The sequence below is a fragment of the Plodia interpunctella genome, chromosome 16 (genome assembly GCF_027563975.2).
Source record: "Plodia interpunctella isolate USDA-ARS_2022_Savannah chromosome 16, ilPloInte3.2, whole genome shotgun sequence".
Taxonomy (NCBI): domain Eukaryota; kingdom Metazoa; phylum Arthropoda; class Insecta; order Lepidoptera; family Pyralidae; genus Plodia; species Plodia interpunctella.
This window is the reverse complement of record NC_071309.1, coordinates 3,462,471-3,478,071: the sequence shown is the minus strand read 5'-3', so window position 1 is coordinate 3,478,071 and position 15,601 is coordinate 3,462,471. Positions and strand designations below refer to the sequence as shown.

Here is a 15,601-nt window from a genome sequence, read left to right as displayed (position 1 = left end):
TTTATTGCTGGCAACAATGATTAGTTGCTATATGCTAAATTGCCAACCAAAAGAATAAACAAAAACACAAATTAAAAATCTATGGATTTGAGAAAAATGGGAATTCAGCTAATTTTTAATTGTATTAATGGTTTGGTTGGTTATGTAGGTACAATTATATCGAAAATAGATGTCAAATTATTCTCCATCATCGTAGAAAAGAAGCTAATAATCACTTATTTTTAATAGTAACAATAACAGGCGTTTTCGAAAAAGAAAGTGCATAGCAAAGTTATGAACTGAATGGTCGGTCTAAAGATGCTTGAAACTTTGTTCACCAGTTGGCCGCCTTTTGTGATGACTGCTGTAAAACTATGGCTTTTTACGCATCTAGCGATGCTGTGAATGTTAGTAATTCAATTGACTTATCGGAGGAGAATAATATTGTTGACCACCCTTCTATAATACCGCTTGAGAAAGACAGTTTTGGTGAGTATTTATAAGTATAGCCCGGCGCGGTGTTTGTCAATTATACTGTTGGATACGATCGAAATTACGTGGGTTTGTTTCAGCAATATGTGAATTTTGTGGGTTTGTTGGCCGTAGAGGGCAGTTTTACACTCGTAATAATAAAGTTTGCTCTTTGAGATGTCACGTAAGTAGTACCAGACGTCGGCATTTTAACTGGCGGTTTAAACTAATGGAAGGAACCGAGCATATGGCTGGCATGATTCCCTTGGAACCTTTGCCTCAGCTCCAGCAATGGCAGGCTACATATAGTGACTTACAGGTAATTAATCATATTAATTGAATAATCCAACATGCAGTTTACTTACAAATCTAATTTTGCTTTTAGGCTGTGACCCTTAAGAATTGCTTATTTTACATAACTATCTTGAAAATATAAATAAATTTAATTATTATAGTATAGAATAATAATTTCTCATTGTCACTACACAAGTATCTACTTTTCTTTATATGTTATTATATTTGCTACTTAGTATTAGTTCCTACTTGCTATTAGTTAACAATGCTAAATATTTGGTCTTTTTTTAGGCTGGTCCTATAAAGCAGTCTGCTTCAGTTGTGGCTAATAGCTACGAGTGGAAGGATGAATTATTTGGCTGTGACTTTCTTGCCGCACCAGTCAGTCTTTTCAAACACGCTCCTCTCCATGAAATGTGGGATAGCACCTTTGAAGGCATGAAAGTTGAAGTGAAAAACAATGACTGTGATAATCCAACTGATAAACTGAATGACTATTTTTGGGTAGCTACTGTTTTAAAAGTATGTATTTCTATTGTATGATAAATATTTAGTGATTCTGGTGCTAACATATTAGTTACACTGAACTATAATAGATAATGTAATACTGTGTTCACTATGAATAGTGTATATTTTAGTGTAAGTAACAAAGTAAGCAAGGACAACCCCAAATTGATATCCCAAATTGATATTGAATACCAAGTAAAAAAGCTTAAAATATGAATATCTTAAGCTTTTTTACTTGGTATTCAATATCAATTTGGGGTTGTCCTTGCTTACTTTGTTACTTACACTAAAATTCTGAATTAGGAGATAAAAATATAAAATGTATCCAAAGGCAACCCTTTATTTTAAAAGTTATAGTATGATAAAGTACATATTTGATAAAGTTTTTTTTTATTGTTTTTTTAAAAATAATATACATAGTATAAATTTGAATGCAATTTTTGTGGCTAGGTTTGTTCTTAAATGTACATACATGTACATATTTAAATATTTATAATCTTTTATTAACTATAGTGTCTTGATTCTTCTCTATTGAGAAATCAATAGTGCCACTCAAAAACATATACTTCTGTTTAATTCTTTTAAATTCAGGTTAAAGGATATATGGGACTGTTACGCTATGAAGGATTTGGCAGTGATGACTCCAAGGATTTTTGGGTGAATCTGTGTTGTTCCGAAGTGCACCCAGTGGGCTGGTGTGCCACTCGGGGCAAGCCACTTATACCACCTCGTAGTATTGAAGACAAATATGCTGATTGGAAGAAGTAAGTCAGAATATGGTTTAAAAGTACAAATATAAGACACTCTCTGGGATGGGTAATTAAAGTGTTCTTAACCAATGAATTAGTTTGATTTTGAAAACTGAATTCATTTATGTTTAGAGTTTCATATATGTCAAGAAAATACTGTTCTTCTGAACATTAACTAATTATCTTGACAAAAGAAATGTATTTTTAATATAATTCGAATGTGGTTGGCTTAATATCTTAATTTGAATCACAGGTTTTTAGTGAAACAACTTACTGGAGCTCGCACATTACCAGCCAATTTCTACACCAAACTCAATGATAGCCTTGCATCAAGATTTTCTATCGGATCTGTTATGGAGGTGGTGGATAAGAATAGAATTTCACAAGTAAAAGTAAGATACATAACATTTTTTATTTTTACCAATATATGAAAATCTCCTTTCCTTCCAGAAAGCAAAACAAAGACTCTTTCTTGTATTGTGAATTTTATTTCTCCCCTTTGTCTCATTTCTCTGTGGTTCTAACAAAGACACAATTAATAAAAGGTTTTCCTGTAAATAATTAGGTGAAACTTAGTATAAATATGTATAAAGTAGACACTGAAATTGAACAAAAGCCACATTTAGCACTGACCACCTGTCTCAGGTTGTAGACCGCAAAATAACATGTCAAAGTTATTTTCCATTTATTTTCAGGTTGCGAGTGTGTGTGAAATAGTAGGAAAGCGGTTACACATAAAATATTACGACAGTTCACCTGAAGACAATGGATTTTGGTGTCATGAAGACTCACCTCTCATTCATCCTGTGGGCTGGGCTTTCCATGTAGGACACCGTTTAGATGCTCCAGCGAGCTATTGCCAAAGGGTAGCTACTGGAAGGTTGCTGCCTAATGACACAACTCCTGATATGTTTTATAAATATCCAACAAATGAACCACCATTGTTCTCTGAAGGAATGAAGTTAGAGGCTATCGACCCTTTGAATCTTTCATCTATATGTGCTGCTACAGTGATGCAAATACTGAATGAAGGGTACATGATGATCAGGATTGATTTTTATCCCCCTGATGAGTCCAGAGCGGATTGGTTTTGTTATCACCAGAGATCACCGTGCATATTTCCTGTTGGCTTTGCATTAGCTAATAATATTCCACTTGTGCCTCCTTCTGGGTAAGTACTGGACAGTCTCATCCGCCATCTCGGTGAATAAATAATAGATTCAATTTTTGTATACCTACCAAGATAGTAAAGTGAAGTGTTTTGTCAAGGGTTAAAATGTTAGGTGTATTAATTACTCCGTTATTCACTTCAAGTGCGAGGAAATTGTCATTAATATTATAAATTAGTGTAATATTATAAAATCTAGTATACATATATTTTGTAGGCCACTTATAAACAGATGATGAATATTTTACTTTGAAGCATTTTACTTTTGATTTTATTTTACCCTATTGAGCAGTAAATGAATTCATACATAAAGATTTGACTTTATGCTTTAGAGCCTAATTTTAGGTGGCTTACATCCAACACAAAATACTTCCTCTTAATATATCTAATTTAAATTATTGTGGAGTAGCATAGAAGAACCTTAATCAGTCTTAAACCTCATCTAGGCAAATGTTTTATAACCTTTGGGGTAGAAAATGAAAAAAAAAATAACGTGATTAATGCAATTCAGATATACAGCAGAAGAGTTCAACTGGGAGCAGTACCTGTGCGCGTCGGGCAGCTCAGCGGCGGCGGCGGGTGCGGGGGCGGGGGCGGGGGCGGCGCTGTTCGCCGCTCGCGGCCACGTGGTGTCGCACGGGTTCGTGTGCGGCATGCGGCTCGAGTGCGCCGACCTCATGGACCCCCGCCTTGTGTGTGTGGCCACCGTCGCCAGGGTCGTCTGCGATCTGCTCAAGGTTATATATATATACACACCAGTACAGTTCAGCTTTTACGCCACAAACGTAACGCGCTGACACAACATTGACGCAATCCAAATCAGCATAGTTTACAGACAGAAAGCACGCCAAATGGTAATTGACAAATTGAGGTAATAGAAAATATAAGAATAATGCTTATATAATTAATGACAGGTCCACTTCGACGGGTGGGGTACTGAGTACGACCAGTGGCTGTGGGCGCACAGCACGGACATGTACCCGGTGGGGTGGTGCCGCGCCGTGGGGCACCGGCTGGAGGGCCCGCTGCAGCCCGCGGCGCCGCGCGTGCCCCGCCGCCCCCATCCCAAGCCCAGCAGGAGGAGGCGTCGCGCGGCTGACGGTGAGTGCAGTGCGGGGGCTGTGGGCTGTGGCCACGTGGCGCGGCTGATGGTTATAACACATTATGGAACATCTCCTATCTTGCCCCTTGTGCCCTACCTCTGCACTGTGGAAGATTAGGGACCGGCCCTAATCTTCACCACTTGTGAGATCATACTATGAAGCAGCCCTCACTATGAACACCCCTCTAATTTCTGTACTCGGGAAAATGTTAATTTAACCAGTTTCACCTAAATAACATAAACTTATTGCTAGATAAATCGGACCGAAGTTGTTTGCCAGTTAACGCTATCCAACACTTCGATAACATTTGTTCGATATGTTACATATAGGCTATCAGATACTTTATCAACAAACGGTGAAACAAGCCTTTATATTAGCCATCTAAAAAACTGAAATCGTAGGAGAACGCAAAGAATAAGGCTAAAGGCGAGACAATGTAGTCAGGCGTGTTAAATATGTTAAAAATATTAGACTCTTCTGAGCCACATGTTTTTACTTATACTTTAAATAGTACGTGTTTGATAAGCTGTCATTTTTTCATGTGCCGCTCTTTGCAGGCACACCCCTCAGACTTGACAATTTGATGGAGTGGTTTGCCATTACAGTTTTCATTTCAAACACTAACTGATAAACTGTTGAGTGCAGTTTTCATCAAAAACTCTTTTGAGAGAAGTGCTAGTTTAATATAATTGCTGATGTAAATATCAGGACCGAAGACCGCGGCCCAACCGCCGAATACCACTGAAGAGAGTTCTCAGAATTCCGACATGGGCGATGTTAAGAGTCTATCTCCACCGACAAGTGTGTCGGAAACGTCGGCCGATGTGGAGCCGCTCGAGCCAGTTGTAGTGAAGATGGACGTCCAGCCGGTAGTCCAGAACGATCAGGAATTGAAACAGTTAGAGTTGCATGAAAATGATAGACATGATGACATGGTGAGTTGAAGAATATACTTTATCACGTCTTTATCCCTTATAGAACCGACAGCGCCTATCATCCATCTCTTGTCGAAATCCCTAAGTTCAACCGACCGCCTAATACCGCCTCAAATTCAAATTCAAAAGAAATTAGACCTTCACAGGCACTTTTTCTCGTCAATATTTAAAGTTATTTCTCACAAGCTACAAACTACTGGCATTTCGGAACGACCACTGCTGAGAAGAAATGCCGAAAGAAACTCATTTGAACAGTGTTGGTCACTATCATGCCAGATCGGCTTACCATTATTGTTTCTTACAATGTTTTTTTTTTCTTTCTAATAATATATAAAAGTACATAATGTAATAATGTACATAGTCAAAAGGTATATCAAAACAGGTTATGATTGTGATCCGAGTGCTGATTATAATATATATATATATATATATATATATATATATATATATATATATATATATATATATATATATATATATCGCTTTCTATGTACGTCAGTGGTACCTAACAATGTCCATCTTTCAGAATGCATACCGCAAACGTGATCCGCCCTGTTCCTTCTTAGCCTAGCCACCATTTCTTCAATATATATAAGTTTCTTGATAGAACGCAGCTTAGTATTTCTAACTCGGTCAGTCAGTTTAACACCGAAAATGCTGCGCTTTATTTGTTCGTTGGCACACCGTTAACTTAACCTCAGCTCTTGAAAAAGTGATCATGATTGGGCACCATAGGTTAGGACGGTCAGGCCTTGGAGCATAACTTCGAGCTCAGATGTGGAACTGGCAAATAGTACAATATCGGATGAATTACAAGTCCGAAATTACAATTTACAAGTCTGAAATATATATAAATCCACAAATATAAAATAATATTTCATGGATATAGGCCCTAGCTCCTTCCGTCTACCTGGTCCTGGGTGATTGTTATATATATTTGGTGCCAGAAACTTTCTTTACATCATCATAATTACTTGATATAAATTGTATGGTATTAACTATTTACAGAAAGTCCCCGCAGACCCACCACAAGATACCTGTGGAACTCCCAATGAACCTCCGCAGATGTCAATAGAAGACACGTACGACTCCGACAAGGTGATACCTAGACTAGTCAACACCACAGTGCCCTTAGAAATACTAAACACAGTCGATCCAGAGAACTGGACTACCATGGACGTAGCCAGGTTCTTAACTGTCAACGACTGTCAACCCTACTGCGTCAACTTCAATAATATTGATGGTCATATGATGCTGCAGTTGTCAAAAGATGAAATAATAGAACTCCTTGAGATGAAGGTAGGTCCCTCACTCAAAATATTCGATTTGATCCAGCAATTGAAGTGTAAAATAAAGCAACCTCAGTGTAGATTATTAAGTAGTTATAAGTAGGTTATTCGCTTATTAGGTAGTGATCGTGCGCAATATTTTTTGCATTGGAAATTGTGGCCTTTGACGTTCTTGCATATGCGATGAGAATATATAACAGACTTATATAAAATATTGACTAATTCAGATTTAGAAACACAGTAATTGGTCGATGAAGCTATAGGTAATACTAGAGCTAGTACTCCCAAGAACCCTAAGTAGGGTCGGTCCATACATAATTGTGAACCTTATTCCTAGGGATTAGGGTACAAAAGGTATGGATTTTTGCAGTCAACCGTACATGTACTGCTATTTCTTTCATCTGCCCGACTTCTTGTACGTTAAAAGGTAAGGTAACTAACTGCACGATATCTACACTACATGTTATACCTACGTATTATATTGCAATGCTTAAGACAGGTTCTTGGGAGTTCTGGCTTCAGTACTATCTATAGCTTCATGTGCATAATATTTATTTTATATAAAGTTAGCAAAACAGGTTATAGCCATTACATTATGAACTGTAAAATTGACACAAATTAATTTTAGGATTGTGTTTGTAATGATTTAAATGGAAAGGGATGGGAAACAATTTACACTGTAAGCTTTTAACACTAATGTATTCTATAATTTATATACCGCCTATGTATTAAAAATCCCTGGTTTTGTCTCTTCTAAAGCAAAGGGCTGATAGTCATCAGCCCTTTGCTTTAGAAGATCCCATTGATCAGTTTTTCACTACTATTAGAGCCAGGACATTGTTTAGTCGCGCTGCATCGACGGCAACGCAGAAATTGTATAAAGTTTTCGACTTACGTCAACGCACGTCACTGTCAAAACCTCTGAACAATGGGGCACGTTTCTTATAATTCCTTTGCAAGTTTATTTGAAATCACTAATGGTGATTCAATACCACCTGCGTAGTAAAATATATTGAAATAATTTAAAACAATCATGTTTTAATTAGTATATCGTGTTTTAGAAACTTGACAAAATATTTTAAACATTAAAATCAATTGGAAATTCGTATATTTTTGCTTCGTTTCGAAATACTTAGTTAAATTATTTTTCTAGTCTAGTATGTTTTGGTTTAGTTTCAGTGGATTAAAACTAAACTTGCAATTTAGCGTACTTTGTAATTTATATGCTATGGTGCTACATAATTTTTGTAATAGGATGATATTCCATTTATCAAATGTCTTTGTCCGACATACTAGTGTTTCCGAAAAATCTACAATTTTACTATATCGACATTCCAATTAATTATCGATAGTAAAGAAAATTTTTAAATGCAATATTTATCCCCTGTAGTAACTTTATGTGAATTGTCATGTCTACATATCTGATTTTATTTTTTTATGTGGTGTTTGAGTTTACAGTACGGCTAACAATGCTTTTTATCTATGAATCTAAGAGAAAATTTCGTTTTTCACCTTATTTTTACAAGCTTTCAAATCGTCTACACATGTTTTAAATCTGTCGCGGCAACCGAAAAGGATGACAGGTATATGAAAGAAAAAGAACTAATAAGGACTTCCTTTTCTGTTAAATATATGCGCATCCCTTTCTATTCCAGCAACAGTACAACGTAAGAACATATTTTACTAGCTGTACTTCAAGTTATCACTAATTGTTTGTAAAACTATCGGCTTTAATTGAGTACACAATCGAATTAGATACTTAACTAGCATTTCTGTAATATTTTTTTTCTCATATTAGACATATGAGAAAAATTCATCCATTTATCATAAAGGATTTATGAATTTACAAAACAAAAGAAGTTATAAAAATATCTGCATTTGACTCAAATGTATGTATGTACACTATACGATTTAGTCAACATTGTATAATGGAAAACTAGAATACTTTCTAATCATTATTTATCTGGCATTATCTGTTAAAAATTTTTTTTTTGCTAAGAATTAAAATAAAATTATTAAGTGTGTTGGTGGCGCTAGTGTGCGGGTAAAGCGCTTCGTAATAAATAATATCCATGGGAAGTAAGGAAGGAAATTGGCTGGATTCAGTGTTAAAAACCTCCTTCACAAAGGCTTCGAAGACTGAAAACACATCACAGGCTCACACGTGATAGGTAATGCTTTACAACACCGAATATTATATAAAGTTGGTTAAATATTGGAAATGAGGGTATGCATCTGTATTAATCGTAGACAGAGAAAACTAATAGACATCATCATATCTTTCATTTAGCTTATACAAAAAAGGGAACTGAACATTAGAAACGGGATATAGTGTAATATATTTTGTCCCTCATTGTGTACCCGGCTTTTTACGTTTACCTTTCCAATTTGTATGATACAGGCCGGGAAGTTGTATGGAAATGTTCTATTTCATTTAGCTACGCTATTTCGATGTCTTTGGCATTGATATTAAAATCACATTTTTTCCTTTATGAAAATGAGGATGGATATTTGTTCTTGGTTTGAAAATATCATATTATTTTTACATTATGAACTCAACTTTTTAATGGCGATGTGTCTTTTTTATGTAGTCCTTAATTGCGTTTGTACAGCGCAATTATTTTTTAATTGTATGAGTGCTCCACCCACATTCCACCAAATTAAATATTTTAGCGAATCAGAACAGATTATATGCTGTCTTGCCCTGAGTGTCCTACCACCTGCACGTTGAAGGATCAAGATCTACCACAGATAATGCTGTATCGGTGGTGTCTTATTAAATACATAAAAACATGTCTAGTCCTATACAAGTTTTGGTTGAATACAGGTGTGTATTTTGTTTCGTTATCCTGGTTCTAAACAAGATCTCTATACTTAGTTTTTAAAGAACATTATTATATATTGCCTTGAAATTGTGACTTACAGAAATCAGTGTGTGAAAGATTTGGATTTTCTGCTATTAAATGAAAGGGAAAATGAAAATTGTTTTATTTATGTAACATTACCTTTTTTCATGGGAAATATTTAATAGTACAATTATTAGTAAATTAAAAAATAAAACCATATGTACCATGTAATATTATAAATGCGAAAGTCTGTCTGTCTGTTCCGCTTTCACATTTAAACCGCTGTAATGATAACATTTGGTATGCATATAGTTAAGACCCCCGTTCAAACATAGGCTTTTATTACAAAAATCAACCCCAAGTGACTACGATGGGACCTGAAACTTTGTACAAAAATCATGTCTATTCCGCATTCGCAGAGAAATTCACGCGAGCGAAGCCGCGGGCAAAAGATAGTTACTAATAAATTAAAGCATCATAATAAAAATATACATTTAATATCAAGTATTTACACTTAGAAAATATGGACGGGGTTTATTTAAAAAAATGTATGCTTATACTACACTACCAGTGGATATCTTTGTTTGTGGTTAATTCTTGCAGGATTTGATTGGTTATTAACCTGAAAAGAAAAATGTAGTGTTTTTAAAATTGTGGGTTTGTTGACTCACAATCTATATAGCAGTACACTGTAGAAATATATAGCAGTACACTGTAAAATTACATTTCTTCTAACCTACACAGATATATAAAAAAATATGTTCCTCTTAATCCACCTAGGTGGGAAGTGTGGCACCAGGTGTAGAATAGGGGAAAATTACACGACACAAACTTTAGAGAAAATATATACTATTCTACATATACTTGAAATTATAACGAGATTTTATTTGTATCTTTGTAAGTTAGTAACGAATAAACTCGAAAACTACTGAGTGCGAAGTGCGGGTTTGCAATTAACTTCTCACAATCGAATCGATCCGAAGTGAGACGTAGCGAACTAATCACATTGCACTGTGGTTGTCGTTGGGTCATAATGGCGCAATATGATTGGTTCTCTGTGTCTCACTCCGAATCGATTCGATGATGATAAGTGAAATGTAAAGCCGTACTTCGCCCGCTGGAATGATTTCGAATCAAGTGCAAAAATAAACTAGACCTTCAGAATTAAAATATGCTAACGCGAAAATACTCGTGCCGTGACAGCCACTAGCATGTACCTATTTATGTTATTACAACTTCTCATGATTACAGGCTAACCCAATTTGATAGTTTAGTCGTTTATAAACTGGCATAATTACCGGGTTGTATGCGTAGGCACAGAAGATGCATAAAGGACGCAACACAAAATATTTCCAGACCTCATACCATAACATTTATGATATTCTGAAGACCAATATGTTTCATTCATACATTCTTCCAAATTATCTGAAAGGAAAAATATTTCATATTACCTAATCAATCTCTAGAACACTGTATGTTTTGCTTTTTTATTGTATTTTTTAACTTGTTTCATTCTATGCTTCTTAGGAAAATTTGGCTGGTAAAAATATAGCAATACGTTTTTTTAACGGTATGAAAGGTGTGTCCTTCCCCGTATTCTGAGATATATTTACGTAAAATTCGAAAAGACGGTTGTGTAGATAAAGCGTAAAGAGGCAACAAACAAAAAAATATTCATAATGTTAGTCAGGATGGGATTCAACTGATTTTTATAACTTTTAGTTGCATCCAGAAAAAGAGTATATCTAGAAAGGGTAGAAAATAAATAGGCGCGCTGTGACCATTTGGCTGAAAACTCTGGGTGGTGACAATCAAGCATTCGATTTGACATTGCAATGACAAAAAAATATAGTTCATTAAAAATTCACTATTTATAAACAGACTGTACCTTTATCAATTTCTTTCATCTTCAACTCCGGGGTCATGTTTCTCGCTGTAGTCACATAGAAAGTGCGCAAGACGTCTATTCTATGCGCTCCGGACATACTGCGGCCTTTTTGGGTGGAGGAGTGTAGGTGGCGGGAGAAAACGCACTGTTTCTTGCTTATGTTCACCACCAAGATGCTAAAATAAACAGACTACATTTTATTATACATAATATAACAAATATAATCATACAAATATAATATAACAGCAGACGAAATTATTTTAAAAAAATTAAGCTATGTACGGACACTCTCTACCTCCCGCTGAATTCAAATCGTCCTTGCCAATATTCAGATAACCATTATATGCTCCGTGCGAGCCGCCTCATAGGTTCCCGACCGCAAACCTGGCGTCTTATCTAACTCATGTATTCACCTACACGAAATTATGACACTGCAAAACAGTGTTATAACTTGCTTATTAGAATAAATTAGTCTAGTCTTCTTTGTTTATGTTGTACGTTATTACTGTACGTTATTAGCAGGCTAGTTAAATAACCTGCTACTGTATACATGTCCTCTCAACCCATCGTCGGTTGACTGTAAGAGATCCCTACATGGGATAAGTCTGCTGTTATACATGTATACATATTTCTTGTATTAATTTGGATGAATGTACTTATTTTCGTGCAATAAAGTTATTACAAACAAATAAATTAGGTAGTTTACACCTTACCCCAACACACTGCTATCGAAAGTAACGCTCATAGGAAAATTCCTGGAATACACAAGTTTAGCTTCTTTTATAATCTGTGCATAGCTTTCCCAACACTGGAGCACAATTTCATCAATTTCCGACAGCGGGGGCGTGGCTCCGCACACCACTAGGGCGTACACGTCTGCAAGTAGCTTGCATGTCACAGCTCGGAATGCTACCTGAGAGCAGACAAAATATCAATATACATACTATACATGGTTTATGGTTAAACTGATGGGCTGATCCCGATGCGATATATTTTGATCGCCTCTGACTTACGTACTAATTTGATTTTTCTCAGCTGACTACCTTAAAAATGTGCTGTAGACGCTAGAATTTGATACTATACTTATTGGGATATTAGGCTTGATTAAATCTGAAATTGCGTTATACCTCTTTCAATCCTTATTTTTTATCAAGAAATCAATTCCCACAATGCCTTTATATTAAGTTACCAAATAAAGAAATTCCCAAAGTAGCACACCTAATATTTAAAACTAGCGGTGTGTCACGGCTCCGCACAGTCAAAACCAAAATAAATTAAACACTTAATAAACCTTCCTCAGAAATCACACTATAAAAAATTCCCGCATCAAAATCCATTGCATGGATAGGGACAGCCAGACAGACAGCGGGAAGCGACTTGTTGTAGTCAAGTGATAATGAGGACTAGTGTCTCACATTAGGGCTCATGTGGGGCAGATACACCGGCGTCTCCCTGAGCGGAGCGCCGTCCTGCGCCGCCGCTAGCAGCAGAAGCAGCCGAGCCTCGCGAGCGTCCAGCGACCAGAAGTCCGAGCTGGTGGCCACCAAGTGCCCGTGTATACTGAGACACGCCCAACGACCAGTCACACTCTCAGCGTAGTCGTCTAATGCTTGCTGGGAAAAAATAATGGAATAATCTGAAGTCCAAAAATTCTCTAAAGAAAATTTAAAACTTGGTGTTATTTTTTGTTATGGAGTGTTGTTCATGTTAATTACTAGAAAAATTCCATACACAGAAATTTAGGAAATGGCTATGGTTCTGCATGCTTTTATTTGGATTGTAACTATTTTCAGTAACAGAAATAATATACTAAATGAACTACTTATTACGTAGGTCTATGCTCTTTCATCCTCACGTTATCCTGGTTTTATTCTTGGCCATGACGCCAAGAAGTACAGTGTCCGCGTAATAAAAAAATTGGCTATGATTGACGCCAAGCTTATTTTGAAATGCAGTTGTTGCCTACTAGCAGCTGTCCAGGCTTTTTATCACAAGCGCCTATTCTACAATGGAACCAAATGCCTTGGTATCTCAATGTCCATTTGTTAATATTCTCACTGTTAAATGTTCTATATATACATATAGCTGTATGTGCGTGTTGGCAAAGTTGGCATATGTATCAACTATTTGTCTTCTTGTTAATGTGGTGTACATCCATCTGATTGCACACCTTTGGCGGTTGGTAGTGCAGAATAAATTTATAAATGCAAAACGTCGGTGCAGAATTTATTCACAAGAAAGCAGCTGTTAAATTTTACCTGCAATTGTTGAGCTTGTGGACATAATATGCTCTGAATCAGATCTAAAACCAATGTCGGCAGTGGACTAGACACAGCATTAGGGTCTAAGGATTCCAATAGATAGTCAAGTATCGGATAACACTGCCTCAGGTCACGTTTAATTTGGTCAATATTTTTTAGGTTTTCCAAGTCTTTTTTTCCTATACAGAAAATCATTAAGTCATGCACACATGACAGTAGCAGCTCAAGATCACATTCCAGTCCACCTGTAGCTATCCCAATCAGAGTAACACTGGGAAAAAATGTAAAAAAAATAACAGGAAAATGATGAAGATAATTCAATTTTGTTTCATTTTTGTAAATTTTCAATAAATTATTGAATAAGCTAGTTTTCAGATGATTAAATTATGACTTTATAAATAGCCAGTGGCCCGCCCTGGTTTTGCTTGGGTAAAACTATAATAACAAAAGTGGCCTATGTTACTCATGAAGGTTTTGTCTATCTCTCTATATATTTGACATAAAAAGTGATGTTTATCATATCTACTATATACATTAATATGTATGAAAAACACTGATATATAAAGTTACCTAAGTTGAAAAAAGCATTTTGAATTAGAATTAGAATCATAAAAATACAAATATAATAATATAGAGAAGGATAATAGGTATTGTCCAGTATTAGCCCAAGAGAAAATAAATATAAAATTTACCTTTTACAATACTCTTTCCATACAATACTTCCATTATCAACGTTTGTATTAATCATTGATAAATTGTGACATTTAGTGAACATATTGATGCCATGCAGAGAGGCAATTGTTGAGAATTGTATCTGAAAGAAAGAAAAATTATTGTACTGAGGCGTGTGGTTCCATAAATCCCATAAGGTGTTCCAAATTCTTAATTTAAGAAGTTCCTATAAGTACTACTTAACATCCTATTTTTATCTTAACTTATATCATAAATGCGAAACTATTTTTGTTACTTCTTCACACTTTATCTGGTTAACCAATCTTCTGGAATGTAGTTTGCAGTATGAAGAAGAACTTTGGTACTTTTCATCCTGGAAAAATAAATGCTATCATGGGAAATTCACGCGGGCAAAAGCTAGTACACAATACATGTGCAAAGTGCTTTATTGTGGTGCTATGGTGAAGTATAGAGAGATGCTTATTTTGGAGCATTAAAGTATGTATTCATTGGGGTTTTTAAAATACCAATCATTGATAATGCATCTTACAAAAATGAGTAGGTAGGTACAACTTACATGTTCATTGTTGCCGCGTTTTCTTGAAAATATTGGCACGCCACTTTCGCTTGCAATCGCTATTATTATAACAGACATTATTCAATTTTGCTGATTAACTGTTGTTGTAATTTGTAATGCCCTTATATCGAATCGCATCTGAAAAATTATAACCATCACAACAAACCACATTCATGGGAAAAGTAAGTTCCTGGGAAGTACCTAAGTAGGTACTTGAATTCGAAATTGTATATTACTCATAAAAGAACAAGTGTTCAACAAGTTTTCGAAGTAGGTACGACCGACCCAACACTTTTCAAACAAAACAACAAAAAATAATTTAAAAACAAAAACAAGCAAGCAGAATAAACAAATGTTGTTTTTTTTAGATTAGACATTGGCAGCTGACAATGACGTGACCTATTTTTGTTTTGGATAAACGGAGTACCTACCTAAGTACCTCTACTACTCAACCTACTAATTCCATGGATAAACACATCACAGCACAGACCTTGAAGCTGTAGATATAATATTGGAGCACGCTCTTTTTTGATGAAAAGTATACCTACTTGTATCCCTTTCTCTATCATCTGTGGCCCTCACGGAATAATAAACTGGTGGCCCCTGACCCTCCTTCTTGCGAAAGGAAAGATCAAGGGCAGCAAGTAAATTATTAATTAAAAATAGAATTCATTGTTAATCGTCCTCGAAGGGCGGCGCGTCACTTGTAGTGGTTATAACCATGATCTCATGAGCATGAATTTAGTAATTGTACTTCGTATGAGTCAATGTATCATCCCTCATGTCAGTTTGCTAGGGAAATTCAATCAGTGGCACACTCTCACAGATTTTGTATTTCTAAATCTGTGCATATAAGTATCTC

At 35.8% G+C, this 15,601-nt stretch overlaps 2 protein-coding genes across 3 annotated transcripts; one reads left to right on the top strand and one right to left on the bottom strand.

Moving 5' to 3' along the window:
- The first annotated feature begins 83 nt into the window (after positions 1–83).
- Positions 84–9,477, top strand: LOC128676544 (polycomb protein Sfmbt-like). The gene is made up of 10 exons (XM_053756698.2): positions 84–468; positions 552–769; positions 1,036–1,266; positions 1,843–2,015; positions 2,254–2,392; positions 2,696–3,171; positions 3,680–3,905; positions 4,083–4,269; positions 4,980–5,206; positions 6,215–9,477. Exons 1-10 carry the CDS (start codon positions 354–356, stop codon positions 6,596–6,598), a joined length of 2,376 nt encoding a protein of 791 aa, XP_053612673.1. The 5' UTR covers positions 84–353; the 3' UTR covers positions 6,599–9,477.
- Positions 9,478–9,819: 342 nt separating this feature from the next.
- On the bottom strand, positions 9,820–15,586 carry fy (fuzzy). 2 transcript variants are annotated; one of them, XM_053756704.2, is made up of 9 exons: positions 15,288–15,586; positions 14,740–14,877; positions 14,183–14,304; positions 13,488–13,761; positions 12,645–12,842; positions 11,943–12,142; positions 11,230–11,405; positions 10,640–10,766; positions 9,820–9,963 (listed from the first exon to the last, which is right to left on the bottom strand). In XM_053756704.2, the coding sequence occupies exons 2-9, from the start codon at positions 14,815–14,817 to the stop codon at positions 9,906–9,908; spliced, it is 1,233 nt and encodes a 410-aa protein (XP_053612679.1). In that variant the 5' UTR covers positions 14,818–14,877; positions 15,288–15,586; the 3' UTR covers positions 9,820–9,905. The 2 variants fall into 2 exon arrangements, with proteins under 2 accessions (XP_053612679.1, XP_053612678.1); XM_053756703.1 differs by lacking the exon at positions 15,288–15,586 and adding an exon at positions 14,976–15,125.
- Positions 15,587–15,601: the final 15 nt, after the last annotated feature.

Bases quoted from the DNA above. Each gene is read 5' to 3' on its own strand.
- LOC128676544 (XM_053756698.2), top strand. From the start codon at position 354: ATGGCTTTTTACGCATCTAGCGATGCTGTGAATGTTAGTAATTCAATT. The intron at 2,016-2,253 runs GTAAGTCAGAAT...TTTGAATCACAG, and splicing joins AAATATGCTGATTGGAAGAA to GTTTTTAGTGAAACAACTTA. The intron at 4,270-4,979 runs GTGAGTGCAGTG...TGTAAATATCAG, and splicing joins GAGGCGTCGCGCGGCTGACG to GACCGAAGACCGCGGCCCAA.
- fy (XM_053756704.2), bottom strand. From the start codon at position 14,817: ATGTCTGTTATAATAATAGCGATTGCAAGCGAAAGTGGCGTGCCAATA. The intron at 12,843-13,487 runs GTAAAATTTAAC...ATTTTTTCCCAG, and splicing joins CACAAGCTCAACAATTGCAG to CAAGCATTAGACGACTACGC. The intron at 10,767-11,229 runs GTACAGTCTGTT...TTTTCCTTTCAG, and splicing joins GATGAAAGAAATTGATAAAG to ATAATTTGGAAGAATGTATG.